This window comes from Rattus norvegicus, chromosome 14 (assembly GCF_036323735.1).
Source record: "Rattus norvegicus strain BN/NHsdMcwi chromosome 14, GRCr8, whole genome shotgun sequence".
NCBI classification, from domain to species: Eukaryota; Metazoa; Chordata; class Mammalia; order Rodentia; family Muridae; genus Rattus; species Rattus norvegicus.
In genome coordinates, this window is record NC_086032.1 from 97,460,087 (window position 1) to 97,480,443 (window position 20,357).

Below are 20,357 nucleotides of genomic sequence, written 5' to 3' on the forward strand. Positions count from 1 at the left end.
GTGAGGTTGTCGGCTCTCACGAAACAGGCGTTACAGATAGCTGTGAGCCGCCACGTGGGTGCTGGGAATTGCGCCGTCGTCCTCGGGAAGACCGGCTAGTGCTCTTAACCACTGAGCCATTTCTCCAGCCCCTCACAAGTGGGTTTTGGAATCTCCAGTAATCGCTGAACTCCCTCCAGGTTGAAATGTTTCTTGTCAAATTCCAGTCTCAAAATAATACTTTCTCTTTACACACACACACACACACACACACACACACACACACACACACACAGAGGGAAATCAGATGAGCTTTAAGTGGGAAATATTCTGCAGGAGAAATACTCTGCCTTGTTTTCTACGCTCTTACTCTCGACTCAGGAAGTCTTTGAAGGTGGGAAGTGGTACAGGCTCTTAATACGGAATACAAATGAATCCTATCAATCGAAGTGCTTCCTTTGGAACTTCCCAGTTCTCTCTCCTCTTAGAACACAAAGCTAGGTCCTCACTTGGCAGCTCACCAGCCCCACCCATTTCCAGGGCAGAGCTGAGCCCCAGACCAGAACAGGCACAGAGAAGAGTGACTGGATTGGCAACAGAAAGAGATCTGACAAGCAGCCTACTTTCCTATCCAAAAGGCAGACAAAAAAATACCGTACCAACCTACCAACAGCCTCAATCAATCGCCAACCAATACGTGGCCTTTAGGTAACCTCTGAGCTTCTCTGTGCTATTATTTATCATCAGCTTGCTCTCTTGACTTTGGACCAAAGAAAGACCAAAGAAGACATGTCCAAACTCAAAATTCTGCCAATCATTACTAAAGCTGCTTGAAAGGCAGAATGGCTACAGCCAGGAGTTTGGCTCTAGAAGGAAGAGGCAGTAGGCTGGTTAGCCATTCTGCTCCAAGCTACTTCCTACAATAGGGAGGGCTGTGCTCTGTTCAGCAGGACAACCATGCACAGAAAGATAAAAGACATATGAAAATGGACACCTGTCAGAAGATGGACACCTGTCAGCGTGCACCATCTACAAGCACACTGTACAGAAGTGCCCAGGACGGCCTGTTCTAACGCACTTGTGCAGCCCAGAGTATAAGGTCTCTGGGTTGACTTTGACTGTGACCTTCTTGGATATTTCCTCTACTTCCTGTTTCTCCTGCAAAATGGGAAGCTAGCAAAGGGCCAAGGGGATAAAATAGAATTTACTCTAATGTCTTCGGAAATTCTCTCAAGCAAGTTACAGAACAGACAAAAAAAAAATATCAATGTCACAGCAACAGCAGCGGAGTCCCCAGCCAAACAAGAGACATGAAGCCCTCCCTTCTAAAAGCCAGCTTAAAGGGGCTTCACTGTTAGAGAATCAATTTCCAGAAAGGGGTCACAAGGGTTCATGTGAAATGAAAGCAATGGACACAGGAAGAGTTGTGATAATTTCAGTTGAGGAAAAGATACTGTTACAGTTTAAATATGAAGTGTCCCCTCAAAAGGTTCATGTGTTAAAGGTTTGGCTGTCGGCTCATGGGCATTTGAGAAGTGAATGGACATGAAGACTTAAACCTCACCAATGGAGAGATCTGTTTACAGATCCACAGTTGGACGGATTATTTGGAGATGAGGCTTGGTTGGAGGAAGTAGGTCACAGGGCCATGTCCTATATCTCATCCTTCCCCTTGTCTTTCTGCCTCCTGTCTATTATGAGTGACACACTGGGACCCCACATGCACCATGTTCAGCCTCGTCTCATACACACACACACACACACACACACACACACACACACACACACACACACGCACACACACGCACAGACGCGACAGAGGTATAAGTGAGCAGGGCGTTTTCAAGGTTTCAAACCTTGAAGAAGTGCACCAAAATAAAATAAATCCTTCTTTAAGGCACTGTTTCCAGATGTTTTGACACAGCAATGGAAGTCCAACATGGACACATTGTGCCACTCATGAATTCACATTGAGTCCCCGATTCATAACATACTTGGTGTCTTCATAACTCTAGACCTTATCCAGATTTTCTTTGGAATGCCTACACTTTGATTTCTTTATTAATCCTTACGCAAAATCCATCCTGAAATTATTTCATTGATTATAACAGTTACTGATGTGAAAGAGATGAGGTGGTAGGGACTTGCCAAAATTGCAGGAGCTCTAAGAAAGAGTTATTATTATACCAGTTAGATTTTCCTGGATGACTTAATTTCTTGGAAGGGTCAAAAAATACGGGACTCATATGAAATGTCCATAGGTGTTTAGTACCTATACTATGCAGAAGACAGGCTATTTAACAGACAGCCAGAGCTTAAGGGACGTTTTATATGTCTGTCTGTCTGTCTATCTACCCATTTATTTATTTTTGTTCCACAGCTATCCTAATGAATATTGAAAAAAAACTAACAATAAGTTCAATTCAAATAACGTGGTGATGTTTGGAAAGTGTCCTGCTCCTGCCTGTAGGGGAAACACCTCTTTGGGAATGTTCTTGACAGAGTTAGTTATTTCTTCCTATTGGGTATGTATGAGGGCATATTTATGGATTTATAAATCTTTCCAAGAGTGCCGTTATTTATCCAGTTGACTAAAATGGACTCAAACTGTGTAAATAACAATTTAGGACATGTACAATGAGCCAAATGCTGGCACCGCTTCCACTCCCGTGCCTGCCAGAAGAAGCAGACAGGAAAAGCATGCAGATGCCACCGTGCACAGTTAGTCCGGACGCCGCACAGAAGCTCAGCTCCACAGGTCTCTGGGATAAGAAAGCGGGTTGAGGAGAGTCCTGGTTAGCAGCACTTTCAGGCATCATTCTGTATCGAGCAGGAATTTCCTCATGGTGTCTGCTGGGGGTGGTGACTAGCTTTGGATTCTACACTTGATCTTAGCCAAAAGGCCGAGAAGCGATAGCTTTGGATTCTAAGTGGACGGGTGAGGGAGAGCGTGAGTTAAGAAGGATCTTACATGCAGGAAACTTGTGGCATGTGGGTCTGTACTGAACGGGGACCTCCGTACTTTCTGAACCTTATCTATCCGTATCAACGTCCTCTGTTTTGTGTAGCACCAGGGTTCATTTTCGTAGTTTTTGAGATTTTTAAACTTATTTTCATTTACGTGTTTATGTAGGTGCCAAGTTATCAGTATGTGTACAGTACTCAAGGAGGCCAAAAAAGTGTGTCAGGTTCCCTGGAACCAGAGGTCCAGGAGGTTATGAGCTGTTTAACGTGGGTGCTGGGAACGGAACCCAGGGCTTCTGCAAGAGCATCAGTGACACTTGAGCCACATCTCCGAGCCCAGGATTGTTTTCAAGTGGTTCAGCCAAGATCATTCAAATGAGACACTTGAAAAGAAACAGCAGGAGTGGAACGCTAGCCCCATACAGGTGTAGGGCTCCTGAAGATAACAGGCTCACCACCGTCTGGACTTTGGGATGTCACCAGTCCAATGTAAGAAACAAGCAAACTCCTAATTTCTGGTCACAGCCATGGGCAGAGGGGAAAGGGGAATCTTTGTCTTTCAAGAATCCTCTGACCCTGTTTGGGAAAACTCATGCATTCCAGTCCTTAATTCTAGCACATTTCCTCAGCCTGTAAGCTTTTTCCGCCTCAGGTAAACGACCCGCTGATCCTTAGATGATACGTGTTTTTTTAAAAGCAAGAAGCGAAAGCCAAAATGAAACAAACAAACACCAGGCGGTGACCCCTGTAGCAGCTCTGGGCTGTAGGAAAAAGAATTTAGATTGCATTTGTACCTTTCTGAGAACTCACAGTGTAAAGTGGAATTGTTCCAGCCAAGCCTAGGATAGAAAGTGCTGACACTACCCTTGCTCTGCACGGCAATGCCGAAGCGCGCACACACACACACACACACAGTTGAAAGAGAATAAAAAAAAAGGCCTCTTGGATTTATGCTGCATATTATTTTCCAGTAAAAGTCAGAGGTCAAAGGTTACCTGCTTCTACCTCAAGCTCGGGACTGGCTTTACTATTCCAGGCTCCATTTTTACTAGGCTTCTACTTCTAATGAAGTCAGCAAAAAGAATTTTTTGACAATAAAATGTCTTCAATGCTCCATTTGCAGAAGTTATTTCTGGGGGCAGGGGGGCAGGGGAGGCATACCACACAAATGCCTTAAAAAAAAAAAAAGATCATCCCCACTCCTGTTTTCTAATCAATCATGCTAAACCCAGTATAGACTGTGCAGCTCTAATTGGTGTGCCCCGATTAAGTTACATGACCAAATTCCTTTCTTGCTGACTAACGCTCCAGTAAAAAAATGATCACAAGTCAAATTTCAAAGTCGCACCTACTGTGGCCTCAGAGGCAACTTCAGGAGAGCAGTCTTTCATAGTCAGATGCAAACCTTTTAACTTTAATTTCATTGATTGCCCACAAAATCCATAGGAGCGAGGCCCTCCTCCAAAACATTTAGATATTGAGTCTCCCTGCTGCTAAAGACTACTATGATGTTTAAGCTTTATTTCTTACTGGTTATTGAAAGACATGTATGTCCATGAACACCCCACCACCATCATGTAGACACAAGTATACATCCAATGGGTAACACAAAGTAAGTGGGTTCCCTCCTGTGTCTAACCTGGCTTTGTGATGAAGCTAAACCTCAAAGAGAGTCAAATAAATAAAACCAGAAAAAAATGATGGCCTTAGTGCAGAGGGAAATGTACCATAGGTTGCCAAATTGCCTTCTAAGAATCGTCCTCAACATGCACGCTCTACTTTTGACAGTGCTAAGATCAAACTGAGGGCTACGTGCATGAAAGGCAAACCCTCTACCCCTGAACTAGGTGGCCAGCTCTTCCTAAGAATCGTAAGATGTTGTTTATTTGGACTTTCTAAAAATCTTTAGACAGTGTTTATTTGGACTCTTAATGGAGGTTTGTTTCATCCTGGCCCCTTGAGAGGCCTCATGGATGTCACAGCAGGCTACTAGTACCATGCTCTCTGTGCACATTTGAATTCCTCCTTTATGTCTCTAACCTTGCCTCAGTTGGTTCATGAAGGTGACCAGGTTACAGGCAACTGGAATGGCCCTGAAGAACCGGGCCAGAGACCAAGATGAGCAGATTCTCGCGGTATTTGGGATTTATGCCATCAGAGAAGCTCTAGGGCTTATAACTGACTTTCTGACATGTTTCAACCCTTGACCACGAAGCAAGAAGCAAGGGAGAATGAGAACCCCTCTCCTACCTTGCTCACTGCTGTTATCCCCACTGTGTGAAGTGTGGCCACCGCTGGAAGGGCCCGGGGTTCCTCCTGAACGAGTGGATGCCGTGTCATCATGGTCTCTATTCCAAGAGGGCTGTGGGGCACAAATGAGACAACTGAGTGAAAGCCATCTGTAGACAGGGTGTGATCCCATCAGACAAGGACAAACTGGGGAGGGCTACAGGGACATCATGCCACCATTCCCAATCTTCAAAACTGGTCCTAGCTCAGGGCTGCATAGGTATGCTGAAAAGCTGCCAATTTCAGCTTAGAATAGTCAGTCTGTAAGTAATAGCATGTTTTATTAACCAGGAAACTATTTCAGAAAAGGGGGACATTGCTAATCCTTGAGTCTAGCTATACCTTAACCCTCTCCTACACTAAAAATGCAAAATGGAGGTGCTGGTCTCTAACACTGTGTTCCCAAAGGCCTCTGCTTCATTCTAAGAGACAAACCTGTCAGGGCTTTCAAAATCTCACAATCTGACCTGATCCATAATAGCTAGTGTATGTCAGCTGTTTGCCTGATGGTACACCACAAATGGACCGGGCACTGAGACAAAAAAGAAAAGCTAACAATAGATTCCCATGGACTGTGTACACTCAGCCCCATGCCGAGTCTTCTTGTACTATTGAACAGAAAACAGATGTTACTTCTTATCACTGGGTGCATTTGAAAGTAACATTCAGATTGGCTGTAAATTCAATTCTTAGGAAAAACAATCATGGTGATACTTCTTCCAAATCTCTCTTTATCACCAGAAAAGACTTGAATGAGCTTTTAGTACTTGCTTTCAAAACCAGCCTCATGAGTCACTGGTCATCCCCTGCAGTAGGAGTGATGCAGGATAGAAAGCTGGCTCTTGGCTGGGAAGTGATGTTTGTCTTCAAGATTATTAGTGGAAAAGCAAGATGATCTTATGTGTAAAATATGTCTACATCATTTCAGTCATAGACAGTCATGGTTCATGACTCTGTTGTAGTCAAGTTTGTTGACCCTTCCACAAGTGGGACCTGCCTAGCAGAATCACTTCTCTTTGTTTATTTCTTGAAAAGCATTTACCCATCCCAGAGACCATGAGAAGAGCTGAGAAGAGCAAACAATTCGGACATTCAGGGTCAAGAAAACGGAGATCCTGTCCACAAGGCCTGCTTCACTGGAGCCCCAAGAGAGACCTAGTGCTCCTCCAATGGACACCTCACCCGACCCTTGAAGGCCTGACGACTGGTGCCACCCCAACATAGAACCAAGCCACAGAGCACATCCCTTGTGTGTTGAAGTCACCCATTGTACATATTCTCAAAAACAGTGCTAATTGATTTGCGGTTTCCATGATTGAGAGATACGTGAACTGTGAAAAGAAGCTTTTTTGTTTTGTTTTGTTTTGTTTTGTTTTGTTTTGTTGTTTTGCAGACACACATTTTAAAGCATACCAGAAGAATGCTGTAAGATGTAATCTGGAACACATGCTCAGAATGCAAACAGTTAATGCATAAATTTTCAGTTTGTACAACTGCAGCTCTAAAAGGGGGACTTGTTTATTCAGAGCTCTGCAGAGAGAATGGTACAGCACCCAGGGGACAGACAATGCCAGGCACAAAACCCCGGTGCCTCGACATGTAAAAGGATGTTTTTCTGTGTGCTACAAATCCCACTTGAAAATATAATTAGAAGGAGAAAATGGCAAACTATTGCATTAACTGTAATTGAACAAAAGACCAGCAAGGCGTGTGGGAGGCTGCAGGGGCCCGTGGGAGTTTCAGGATGCATGAGATCCTGCAAGGGACGTCTCCTGGGCACTCTCATTTTCTTTATGTTGTCCCTCTCTACTAGTGTTGACTGGTGATCTGACTTGTAATTAATAGAACAGCTAGCAATAACAAGCAAAAATACAGAGCCGCAGCCTAACCTCATCAGAAGCACGGTGGTTAATCTGATTAAGAGCAGAACTCCAAAAAGGTGACTTAGAACCGGCGACTCATTCCGTGTCAGGCAGGAAACTGCCCTCCTTTCTGCCACAACAGACCTGATATACTCACTATCTTTTAATGAGCTCTGCTGATTTATTCAGTTTTGCTCCACTCCCTCCCCCACTTCTCTACTGTGCAGGATGTAGATTAATTCAATGCTTAATTGTTTAGTAAATTCAATTTTCCACATTCTATTCTGCATGGCTTTAGCTAAGGTTCTTAAATCTTCAGCGGTGAGCCCTGAGCTCAGTGTTTGTGGTCTGCGCCCACCTTTTTCATCACCATTTTTCTTCATCCACCACTTAATTCACCATGAAAAGATTTTCCTTGCTGGAAATTCTGATTCCGCTATGATCTGTGAGGCATTCCGATTCATTGCATTTTCATTGTGTTGGGTCTTAGATGCGGGGCTCCTCTTTTCTCACAGCCATGGCCACATTACACAGGCATTCATGCAAGAAGTGTTGGATTCCACCTCAGTTTATCCAAATTTTGTGCAACCTATACGTTTAAATTTGTGTGCTCGCCAGAAGGCGCCCATATTTTCCAGCTAATATCATTCCTCTGGGAGCCTTACTCTTCCAGGAGGCCTGGGAATGCTGAACATGGCTCCCTCCTAACTTTTGTGGTCCTGCCTTGAATTAGCATCAGGTATTAGCATTTCAACAATGGTGTCATCACATGAAACTGAGCAACAGAAGAAATCCACAGGGTTACCAAAACAGAACGAGAATTGTGCTTACTTCAGTTCATTAAGCAAGATTAAAGTCCAAGTATCAGAAACAGCTCATGAACTCTTCCAGTATAAATATGTAAGAGAGCCCTAATCAGAAAGAACCCCCCCCCCACAAAAGCCATCTACCAGGGAGCTTCAGTTCTAACACATGTCTGTGACTGTATGTGGTCTCACCAAACAGCTTCGTTATTTTAAAATTAAAATATGTGCATGTGATTAAGTATATAAATCTGTGAAGTTGTGAGTTGCTTGGGGCCACTCGGAAAGTAAGACTGACAGAGTAAAATCAACGGTGCATTGAGTTAGATGTACAGCAAATCTGAGGCGTGGGCCTAAATTAACTCTCAAAGAAGCTTCTTGTCTTACCAGTGGATCTAATTTGAGTGATGGCTATATTGTCCTCTGTGAGAAAACCACTAAGACAAAGGCCCTAACCTGCAGTCCAATTACCACCTATGGAATATGTCAGGGGCGGGGGGGGGCATCTGTTCTATTAATTCATATGTTTATATACATATTTATTTGCATATTTTTCCTATGGGGTGGTGGGGTGGGGTGTCTGTAACTGTCCATCAAATCTCAAGAGAGCATGTGACTCTAAAAGCATAAGAATTACCAGTCTAGGAGACTCTGAAGGCCCAGACACAAGGCTAGAGAGGAGAAGACTTCAGAACTCACTGAGTCTCTGTTTGCGGGATGGCACAGTGGTACCCACCAGGCAGGGCTTGACTGCTATAGATGGAAAGAGGTGGCTGAAACCGGCCCTCTCTCAGAAGGTCCTCCTGGTTCTCTTGGTTGATGTGTAAATATTATATGTTACATATGAATAACTTAACCCCATTCGTGTTTCTAATTCTAGGGTCTCAGAAGAGAGCAACTTAAGATATTTGAGGCAAGCAATAGTTTTCACCTTCTTTCCTTGCTGTAGCAGCTTAGAGGCTTCTCGGTTTGGTTTGTTCGTTGTTTGTTGTTTTTTTTTATTCTTCTTTCACTTCTTACGAATGAAGCAAACAAAGACTCATTTGGTCTGTTCTCTTTTCAGTGTTTTAGCTCTGGTGCTTTCTATTGAAAGAGGGTTCTGCAGGCATCTGGGAGTGGGCAGGCACGGCCTCTCCTGACTGTAGGCCATTTCAGGACAAGGACGGTAGCTCATTCTGCCCAAACCGCTCTTTCAAAGAGCTTGGGACAACCCGTAGCTAAAGCCAAGGGAACTAGCTAGAATTATTGCTTCTTACTTTCCCAGTCCAATCCCAACAGACCGCACTTTTAAAACACGCTCTTTCCATCTCTGCCTTAGTCTTTGAGATAGTCTGAGGTTCTCTTCCTACCTTGGGTATCTTCCTTGGACAAGTCCTTTCACTAGTGTACAGTGAATTAGCACAGACACAGACTAGGCTTGTATCTACGGGCTTCTTCTGTTCTGATTACATGAACAGCAGTGATCGGCCACCTCCATACAAAGATGCCTACTTCACTCAACACGTCCCAGGCTAACCACTCTCCAAAGCCTCCTGTTCATTGTTTAAAGGCAGTCTCACTGCATGGCCTGGAGCTCATTCTGTAGACCACGATGGCCTCAAGCTTGCAGCAATTCTCCTGCCTCCACCTTTGAGTGCTAGCACTGCAGGCATGCAGTGGCTCGGTTTACTCTGTGTTATTCTCCGTCCTAATCCATGTCGTCCAGTCCTCCGTGGTAAAAACCATCTGTGACCCCTCCCCTCTTTCCATAATTATGAGAGCCATCATGCCTTATCCACTTTTACCACTAAACAATTGTCCCACAAGTCTCCCCAGCTTAGGAGGAGCTGAGTTTCACCAAAGCTCGAGCCCCATGAAGGCAGGGATGGCCCGGTTTTTCTCGCCGTCAGGTTCTGAGTGTCAAGCACAGCCGTGCGATGGTGCTCACGAAATGATGCGGAATGAACTGCTCCCCACTGCCTATGGAGCACAGTCTGACTTCATTAGCCTGATTCACGAAGCCTGCAGAGCCTCTCTGGGGGCCACTCTTCTTCCTGTTGCCTGTATTCTAGCAAACCCTGCTGCATGTGATCACTCCAAGCCGAAGCCCTTCCTCCTCTGTCTGTGATGGCCTGGCCTGGCCCGCCCTGTAGGACCCAGACACTATTTTTTCCTTAGTATTTAAGCCTTCTCTGATATAACTATGCTGTCCCTGGAGCACTCCAACGGCCTCATCTGCACCTGTCACATTTACTACCTTGTTGCTCTGTGGCAGTCTGCTGAGCCCGTCCGTCTACAATTCTCTGCAATGAATACTTCGGAACATGTCTTATTAATCTTTTATTTCCCATACTAGGAAATGTTTTTATGTTAACACACACAAATGATTTTAAAATATACTCTCTCTTTCTCTCTCTCTCTCTCTCTCTCTCTCTCTCTCTCTCTCTCTCTCTCTCTCTCTGTGTGTGTGTGTGTGTGTGTATCTATGTGTCTCTGTCTCTCTTTATGAGTATAAGTGCCCATGGAGGTATTAGATCCCTTGGAGCTGGAGTTACAGGTCATTGTGAGCTACATACAACCTGGGTCCTGAAAACCAAACCCCAATCCCCTGCAAAGGCACTACATGATCTTAGCTTCTGAGCCAGCTCTCCAGCCCCACAAATATATTTTCGAGCAAATAAATAGATGAATCGATAATTAGGGATCTCTACCTGATCAACCTGATAGTGTGAGCATTTATGTTAAACATTACAAAACAGCCACAGATACTTGAAGAATTTAAATATGCTCAAATATTTATATCTACCGTAAAAATATATTATTATCTAGTGACATCATAGCACAGGACGAGAAGGAAGGGAGGGAGGAAGGAAAGAAGGAAAGATACAGAATTAGGCAAATCCTAAAACCTTGGTGTACCACTTCCATAGTTTTAGATGAGTAATCATTTTTCTAACCTTAATGACTTTATCTCTAAAAATGAATTTTAAAAACTGCCCCTCCCGGAACAACTGAGAGAAGAGAGGTGCAAGGAAGAGGGGTAAGGAAGGACGTGGATGGAACGGTCTAATGGGAAATTAGAAACATGTACACACACAGGTGTATTCACCCACCCCACCCCAACCCTGTCAACCTGACACAAGCAAGTCATCTGGGAAGAGGGACTCAATGAGGAAATGCATCCATCAGGTTGGCCTTTAAGCAAGTCTATGGGCCACTTTCTTAATTAATGGTGGGTGTGAGAGGCCCAGTTAATTGTGGATAGTGCAGCATCTGAGCAAGCTGTCCTGGATTTTATAGGAAACCAAGATGAGCAAGCCGTAAGCCATCCGGCAAGCCGTGCTTTTCCATGGTCTCTGCTGCCATTCCTGCCTTGAATTTCTGGCTTTGGCTTCCTCTGGTAATGCCCTGTGTCACACAACTGTGAACTTCATAAACCATTTCCTCCTCCGTGTTGCTTTTGATCATGATATTTATCGAGCAACAGAGAAACAAACTAAACTAGGCCATCTCCCAGCCAATCTGTACCCAGAGAATGCAGACTGATCGTCCTTTCGCCTTGGAATGACGTTATTTCACAGTGGTCTGCTTGTTCCCGCCCTACCAAGTTTAATTTGATATCTTAAGTTATGAATCACTTAATAGTATTCAAAATAATTTGATGTTTCCTCTCAGCTTATCACTCCTATCAGAATGATGTTAAAATCCTCTTTTCTAAACTAAAAATTAAACCTTTCTTTACTGAAAGGCAATAGAAACCACTCTACCCTCCTGGTTTCACTCAAAAATGGTGGAGAAATGAGTCTGGTGATCTTGATAGAGAAGAGGTCTTCTGGCTGCTGTGGAAAGTCAGTAAAATAAGCTGGGTTCAAAGTTGAAAGGTCATCTAGACCTGTCATCAGGTACTCACTTGGGACAGACGTGTGCTCTCAAATCACCAGGGCTCTCTAGTAAAGACCCTCCAATGACTTGGAAGAACTGACACCTTTGAATTCTGTCAAAGGGCAGAGACAATCTTCCCAATCCAGAGAATCCTGGTCCATGTGACACACATGCTCACATACTTGACTGTCACGTGTACACTCATTCACACCCCCATGCCTACACATACCGTGCACACCTGCACACAAATATCACACTTAGCCATTATCACAGAGGGTGGAGCTGCCAAATGGCACCTTCCCGCCACACCAGGAGAGCCCAGCCAATCAATCCCATCTTTCCACTTGCCCACCTCCAAGGTGTCTTTCTTCGATCCTCACAAGCACACGGTATCAGTCAATGTGATTCTTGACAAACCCTGTAACCAAAGACACCATTCCAGCGAAAAGGCCAGAAATACACCAATACAGAGAAACTGGTCAGACGGAGGAGCCGAGTGAGTGAGTGGGAAACAGGATCCTGTTGACCAGTGTAGAGTTGAACCTGGGTCACGTGGGGTGATGAGATGTTCCTAGGTATGAGGATTTAGCGAGGAGAGCCTAGCACTACCACCACTGTCTTTGTGGGCCCGGTTTGCATTTGCTTTAGAACCAAGTGTCACTGTCCCTCACTAAATCCATTGAGCCACTGTCTATTAGACACCTGCACGTTAAGAGATGAGGAGGGATGGCCTTCCGAATCTACGTCTTCTCAACTTAAAAGATAGAAAATTAAGAAAAAGCATATATTTCTTATGCATTTAGAAAGATTCCTGGAACTCACTAAAAAAATATTATTAGGCTAACCAAAGGAAGTTCAGGCCGGAAGTATGCTTGGCTTTTCTTTGTATTCGTTTGCTTGTTTCAATGGTGTCAATATGTGTCTTTCTCCCTCTAAGCTTCTAGCTCTTTTTCAATGTCAGTTGTAAGCAGGAGTGCTGTCATCTGGGAGGCAAGTGTTCTTACCCATTGACTTCTGGCTTTTTAAAACAATGTCTCCCGGGCACACTCGATCCTAAATCAATCTCTTCTCATTTTCTTCTCTTCCTTTACCCCACTCCCTCACCTTCCTCAAATCTGTAGGCCTGCACAGTTCTTTCTTTGTTTTTGAGACAAGGTCCTTTTCTGTCCAGGAACTTCCTATGTAGACCAGACTACTGTTGACTTCATAGAGATCTGCCTGCCTCAGCCTTTGAGTGCTGAGATCAAAGGTCTTTGTCACCACACACGGCTAGGATCTTATTGCTTCCCTATTTAAGAATGCAATAAAATGGGCTTTTACTTCACTACTAGAGGCCCAAGGGTTAATTTTGGAGATGAGGGCAGTTGGTAAATCTGTGGTAAGGCAATGGAAGTTCAGCATCCTCTCTCAGGGTCTGCGGCTGTCACCAAACTATCACACTTCCTCTGCTCACAGTCACTGTGTAAACTCTTAATCTAGACATGTATCTGGTTAGCTACCTAGTCAGTCCTTAGGCACAGCACTCACTGCCCTGGTGCTAGCTGGTATCGTCACACGTAACACAAGTGTAGAACCTTGATGACTAAGCAACGTTGCCATACTGGGTGTGCAAGCACATGTGCATGCACGCACACACATACTCACATTGTGTATATGTTGCTTGTTATTGTATGTTTGACTACATGTGGCTATAGCAGGTAATTTGTGGAAATAAAGACAGCGTCTGCTGAACTGAATTCTATATTTCCTAGTTTACATATTTCACAAATAAGTCCTACAAATGATAATTTTTCCAAACACTGAATCCCCTGTCTCTGTGTAATGAGGCCTGCAGAGGAAGACGAATTTTTGTGCTTTTTTTTAACCTTTGGTAAAAATTCTCCGAGTTATTTCATCTATAAATAAAAGGTTTTCTATCAGCTGACTGGGTGAATTTCGAGGGTGCAAACACACGTGTGTGCATACACATATACACATATGGCAGCATATCTACCATGTGCATATGTAGCAAGGCATACAGGGTGATTTTAAATATTATAAATTATATCATAGTGGAATTGCAAGTAGCTTGGCCATCGGATAAGACATTTTAATCTACTAGCTCTTATATATGTCACCTGGTCTCACACAAATGCCCATGCTTCATTCCCTTCTCAATACCCAGGACCTGGCTACCATGACACATGGGAGGAAGCTCAGATCCAGTGTCTGTCCCATTGCTCCTTAAAATCCTTCTTTCCCACAGCTGCTACCTTTCAGGTCTCTCCTCTGAAATTCTCAGGACTATTAATATACATAGTTGAGATGGTTCGTGGATGAATTTAAAGATGAACAATGCAAAGTAAAGATCTACAAGTGTAAAAGAACACCCAGAAGGTTTCAAATGCATTCCTGATGAACCCGTGCGGCCCTGACATCCTCTGCAACTCTTCTATTTTGAGAATCAGTATTAACATCATCCCACGAAGACCTCCCTGTGGCCCCAGACGATAACAGGGTTCTAAAAGGGGTACATTCAACAAGTTACAAGGCAAAAGAATGATCACAGCTAAAGGGCAGCAGACAAGTACTGACAACCAGTTTTACCCAAATCTCCAAACTGGCATAAAGAATAGATAAGTAATTTAGAGAAGGTTTAAGTGCACCAAATGTTCAAATTCTAAGTAGGCTGTTGGAGAAGGACCACAAGCAGTGGACAGAAGAGAAAGGGAATCTTGGTTACAGAGTCTCCTAGTGAGCGTGTCTATGCCAGGGACAATGGAATGTGTCTGTAGTCCCAGCAACAGGCTACACTAAGCCCAGTAGTTCAAAGCCAGCGTGGGCAGCATACTGACACGGGATCTCAAAAATAAATAAATAAATATCATCTTTCCTTCCCTTTGTTGCTTTGGAAATCATACCTTGGAACGTCAGCTCACAGCATTTAACCTTTGACTGGAACAGACAAACAAAGCTCTAATCCAACTAGTACCACTGTAAATATTTATTTCTAAATATTTCAAGCTACAGTCTGTATCTGATAGCTTCCTACTGAAATTTGTGTTATCTTTATATTACTTCTGTTCAGCAGTGAGGAAGATTCTATAACTAAATGCTAGCACACACCGTGTTCTGAAGTCCCTTTTACGAGATGGCTTGTGTACCAGCATTTTATTATCTATTCGAAACTTGATGCTTGTCCTTCAAAGAAATTAAGATAAACTCAAAGGTGTCTTATACGAAACAACCACAAACCACAAACTTCCTAAGCAAGTATTCTACCAGCAAGAGCACCCAGTGACGCTTAAAACACTGCGTCCTTAGCGCATGTTATAAACAGCTGCGCGAACACAGCACGCCCACTTGGAGGACTTCGAAGAAAGGACTAAGTACAGGATCCATCAAGCACTGCCATCCAGGTTCATCATAAGAGTGAGTTTTCACTGGCTCACTACAATATCTCAGAAAGTGATCTGAGGATCATGACTCTGACTCTCTCTCTCTCTCTCTCTCTCTCTCTCTCTCTCTCTCTCTCTCTCTCTCTCTCCCTCCCTCCCTCCCTCCCTTCCTCCTTCCCCCCTTCCCCCTTGCCCCTCTCCCTCCCTCTATCTCTGTCTCTATTTCTCTCAAGAGTCTCGCTATGTAGCTCAGGCTGACCTATCTTTCTGTAGATCAGGATGGCCTCAAACTCACAGAGCTCTGCCTGCCTCTGCCTCCCACTTCTGGGATTCTAGGTGTGCATCACCACCACACCCAGCTCCTTTGATGCACTTTGTTCGGTTCTGTTTTGTTTTGTTTTCTGACAGCATCTTACTGGCCTCAAACTCTCAGTCCTCTTACTTCACGGTGTTCTGAGCACTGAGATTACAGGAGTGTGCCAAGCTCAGTCTCTCTTTAGCCCATGATTGATAGCAGAGTAATAGTGACCTACTTAAAAGTAACAATTATGTTTTTTCTTGAAGCTCTATAATTATAAAATATTCCATAAAACAATACCTCTGTCAAACAGTACCCATCTCTTTTTGTCAAGTCAATTGATGTTTTTGAAAGAAGAGTGAGCAGAGTGTAATTAAAAAGAAAGCGTGTTGTTTAATGGAGTGCTTGGGGGCACTACTCGACATGGTTCTCGTGGTACTCCTTAGTTCTCATGGTGAGTGGGTAGGTGGAGATTGACCATTCTCTACTTCAGAAACCACAGGAGAGGCTCACCAAGGCGAAGTGACGTCACCTCTCAATCAAAGTCCGAGTTCATATTTGTGTGCTTTGCCCCTAGACTGTATTGGGGCGGAGGGTGGGGGACGGGGCGTGATGCCAACTGCCTGAGAGAGTGTGGAAGTCATCAGACTTGATTGCTCTTTCTCAAGTGTTTCCAAAGTTTTACCTGGTCTACTTTTATATTCCCATACCAGAAATGCCTCCAATCTTGATCTGAGGAATTAGTTACTTTACAGTCTTGTTTTCTCCTCCCATCATGGAAACTTTCCCCTAACACTGATGTTCGTGACAGTTACGATAAAATCTCATCTAACTTCCTTACGGATTTGCTGAAGCATTTCTGGATGTTTATATTTTCAACCAAGTTTGACTCCATTGTTTCCAAGGATTTCCAAATCCTTTGAGCTCCTTGGCACTGTTAAATTTGGAGGAGGGGAGATTATTCACCCTTTTCCATGATTCATGTCAGATATGGTGTTCAAAGAGAATCTTCTCAAAGCTTCTTGAGCTTGAAGTTGAATTTGTGCTTCCCAGGACGCCCAACTTTTCCATATTCAAACACTTAGCTTAGAGGTCAATGAAAAAGAGTGAGGGTTTCAGGGCAGGGTGTTGAGCCTGGAGGACCCTTGTTAAAACTCTCCGGCCCTGGAGGGCTGGAGAGATGGCTCAGCAGTTAAAAGCACTGGCTGCTTTTCCAGAGGACCTGGGTTCAATTCCTAGCATCCACATGGTGGCTCACAACTGTCTGTAACTCCTGTTCCAGGGGATCTGAAACCCTCACACAGACATACATGCAGCCAAAATACCAATTTACATAAAACCTAGATAGATAGATAGATAGATAGATAGATAGATAGATAGATGATAGATAGATAGATAGATAGATGATAGATAGATAGATAGATAGATGATAGATAGATAGATAGATAGATAGATAGATGATAGATAGATAGATAGATAGATAGATAGATAGATAGATAGATAGATAGATAGATCTTCCTAGTGACTTAGAAGATCAGGCTTCAGTCATATCACTGGCTTACAAGACCTTGGGCTTTTCCTCACTGTTTAAAGTATGTAAGTATCAGGTCAAGGACAAGTGAAGGGAAACTATATAATTGACTTGTCCATATTTTATTGTCCCCCTTTTTCTACTGGCATTTTCTTTTCATGCCCTTAATAAACATTAAAGACTCACACGGCTCACTGTTAGGGTAGCACGCAAACTTTCAGTGTCCCAACAGTGGAAATAACAAGGCACCTAATTGGAAGGGCAAGGAGATTTGGAAAATAAGACAGACCTTGCTACCAAGTCCCAAATCCAGAATATAAATGTTTATAACAAACTCACTCGGCTGCAGACTGTAGCTGGATTGGAATAATTATCAGAATAAAAACATCTGACCATCAACAAAATCTATGCTTATCACTTGATGAGCATAGACTATGGATCATTGGTAGACTAGTTACCACCTTTTTGTACAACCAAGTACAGGACAGGTCTCTAAAAGCTTTCTGACCATGTTAAAATTGAATATAGCTTATGAATAAATCCCTTATGAATAAATCCTCCAACTCATAGGCCAAGTCATCACACGAGCTGCTGCTGTGAAGACCTCATGAACAGTACTTCTCAGAAGTTTTCAGCATGGGATAGGGGCAGGGAGGACCCCGAAAGAAAGGAAGCTTGTCATGTCTATTACTCAAGTACTTCCTTTTTAAAAAAAAATAATTCATCGGTAAATTCAAAATGTAAAGTCCCTATTTTTTCTTGATTAGAAACTGTGGCCGAGAAAAATCACTAAAATAACTAAAGGAAGATGGCCATACCTTTAGCCTCAGCATCCAAAATCCAAGGGCAGGTAGAGACCTCTTTGAGTTGGAGGCCCAACAGGTCTGTTTCAGTGGTTCTTAACCTGTGGGCTGCAACCCCTTTGAAGGTCACATATCAGATCTCCTGCATAGCAGATATTTATGTTACAGCAAAAATTACAGTTGCAAAGCAGCAATGGAAATACTGTTCTGGATGGGGAGGTCTCTGTAACATGGGGAATGTATTAAAGGGCGGCATCATAGGAAAGTTGAGCAGCACTGGTCCATATTTTAGTTACAGGTCAGCAAGGGCTGTATTGTAAGACTCTGTCCCCAAACCAACCAAACAAGGGCAACGAGACTGAAAAACAAAACCGTGAGAGAGGACAGTGTGCATTCACCAAGAGTAACCCCTCTTTACTCACTTAAGAAGAAACAACCACCCTTGCCTTCTGAAGAAATCTTTCTGTGTTTGGCAGAATAGTAGGGTAATTCCTTTAAACCAGGCAAAGGACAGAAAATGAAAAAGTGACCCATCTACTGACATGTTCAAGAGTGAAAGGCAAGGTGGGCTACTCAGAAGACTCAGGGGGGACAATCTCAAATAAAGGTACCCTTCAATGGCTACTTATCACAAATCTGTACCCTAAAATTCTCTTCAACAAGGGAATCTGATAGCAACTTCCAACTAAACGTTCCAAGTCAACCCCAGATGCCCGACTTCATCCTACTCCAGAGCTCTGTTCTGATTATAGTGACTAGCTCACAATGTCCAGCCCACTTGACGCCATTTTTAGTTTAATCCCTGCATTACCGGTATCTGTGATTAATAAAGATTTAATAAAGATTAATAAAGATTTAAATAAAGATTTACCACCTGCGGAGGGTACAGATTTGTTGTCTGTTTTAACTTCAGGGAGAGTAACTTCAACACTGCAATACGCAGAAAGGAAGGCTCCAATTAAGAGCCATCTGAAGGAGCCCATGAGTTACTCTGACTTCACACTGTGGAAATCATTAGCCCACCTCCCAGATGGAGCTCTCCTCCGAGGCCCTGCAGACACACACTCCACTTCATGTAAATAGTGCAAGCACGCCTTAGAATATCAGACATTGTACACCATTCAGTTTGGAATTAACTTTTCAAACCACTAAGGAATAACTTCTGAATACCAGAAAACACTACAGGTCCCAGCTAATTATAGCTTACCTATCAAATTAAGTTAGTGTTAGGGAGCACATCCAAACAGCTGCTGAGTTTTAAGAGGTAGCCTATTGTTAAGGAAGTGTGCGCTCTCTCATTCCTGAATCTTTTTAAGAGAAGAGGAGTATTTTGTAAGTTGGGATGACATAAGAAAACAGAGGTTACATCAAATTGCTCTGTCCTTTGTCCCTTGACAGCTGTGTCCATTTCTCCACAGAGTTCTTTTTTTTTTCCAGAACTTCATAATAGCCATAAAAACACACTTCACTTTAACATGTTTCTGTGGGACATAACGGGAGTGTAAATTCAGAATACAATGCAAATTATGGGGGTCTGGGACCAAACCTGGACCATTCGTTAAGAATACAGTCACCAAAACTAGCCATCCGGGTACCAGAGGAAGGAAGACCCGTAGATATCCTAATCTGTTCACCCAGTATTGGCAGTCCCAGAGGAGGGACCCGAGACTGACAGTGTGAGCCTTCTCAACTAACTATAAAGCAAATGTTAGCAGGATTCCATGGCTTTAGTCTGCCTATTCCTATTCTAAAGGGACAGTGAACATCTTCCTTGGAAATAATCCCACGAGGGGCAAGCAACCCACAAACCAGTGCGGGTTTAAATCTCAGGCAGAGAAGTTCTGAAAAAGGAGGAGAAACCAAACCGACTCAGAAGAGAAAGAGGGGCAGCTTGTCCACACTACAAGGACCCATAGCCAGGCAGTTCAGGCAGCAGTGGGAGGAGACCCCGCAGGACTGGATGCCTGTAAGCCACAGTGCCCTCAAGGTTACTTTGTATTGCCCAGCTCTGGTACGAAAGTTGCTGTACATCGATTTTAGGGTAATGCCAAGATCACTGAAAGTGTTACTGTCATAAATTCTAAATGACTCAGGATGTCCTCTGTTTAAACCGTTCGTAAAGCAGTAGACTGTATGATATATGAAATGGGAAACGGCACGATTATATAAAGTCTGATTGATCTTATTAAACTAAAAAAACAGCTTGCGGTTGTTTCTGAAGTTATACTTCACACACACACACACACACACACATACACACTGTGATAGTGTGACGTCTGTAGAACAGACTTTCATTTAAGACTTTCAAAGAGCTATCACACTGCACAAGCAACCCCCTTGCTTGAACATAAATCTATGGACCGTTGAGCCCTCAAGTGCCAAAGAATTGATAGTCGAAACCTATTTCTGGGAATTATAAATAATATAAGATTCGTTTTTATGTTATTTATTCTCTATTAGTTTATTTCTATGCACGGCTGCATATGTCATGCAAAGAACACAAAGGCACCATTTCATAGCTTCAGAAAATTCCATGACTTAATTCTGGCTATAATTTGTATGTGACTATGTCTACTTGCGCTAACAAGAA

General features: G+C 43.3%; 1 protein-coding gene across 8 annotated transcripts in view; it reads right to left on the reverse strand.

The window, feature by feature from the left end:
* Meis1 (Meis homeobox 1) overlaps positions 1-20,357 on the reverse strand; it is a 142,698-nt gene that overhangs the window by 103,138 nt on the left and 19,203 nt on the right. For all 8 annotated transcript variants that reach the window (XR_005493013.2, XM_063273629.1, XM_006251529.5 and 5 more), the window contains one exon: positions 5,194-5,305. Coding sequence is in view for 7 of the 8 variants with exons in the window: in XM_063273629.1 (XP_063129699.1) it covers positions 5,194-5,305 (112 nt within the window). In the remaining variant the exon portion in view is untranslated. The remainder of the gene's footprint in view (positions 1-5,193; positions 5,306-20,357) is intronic.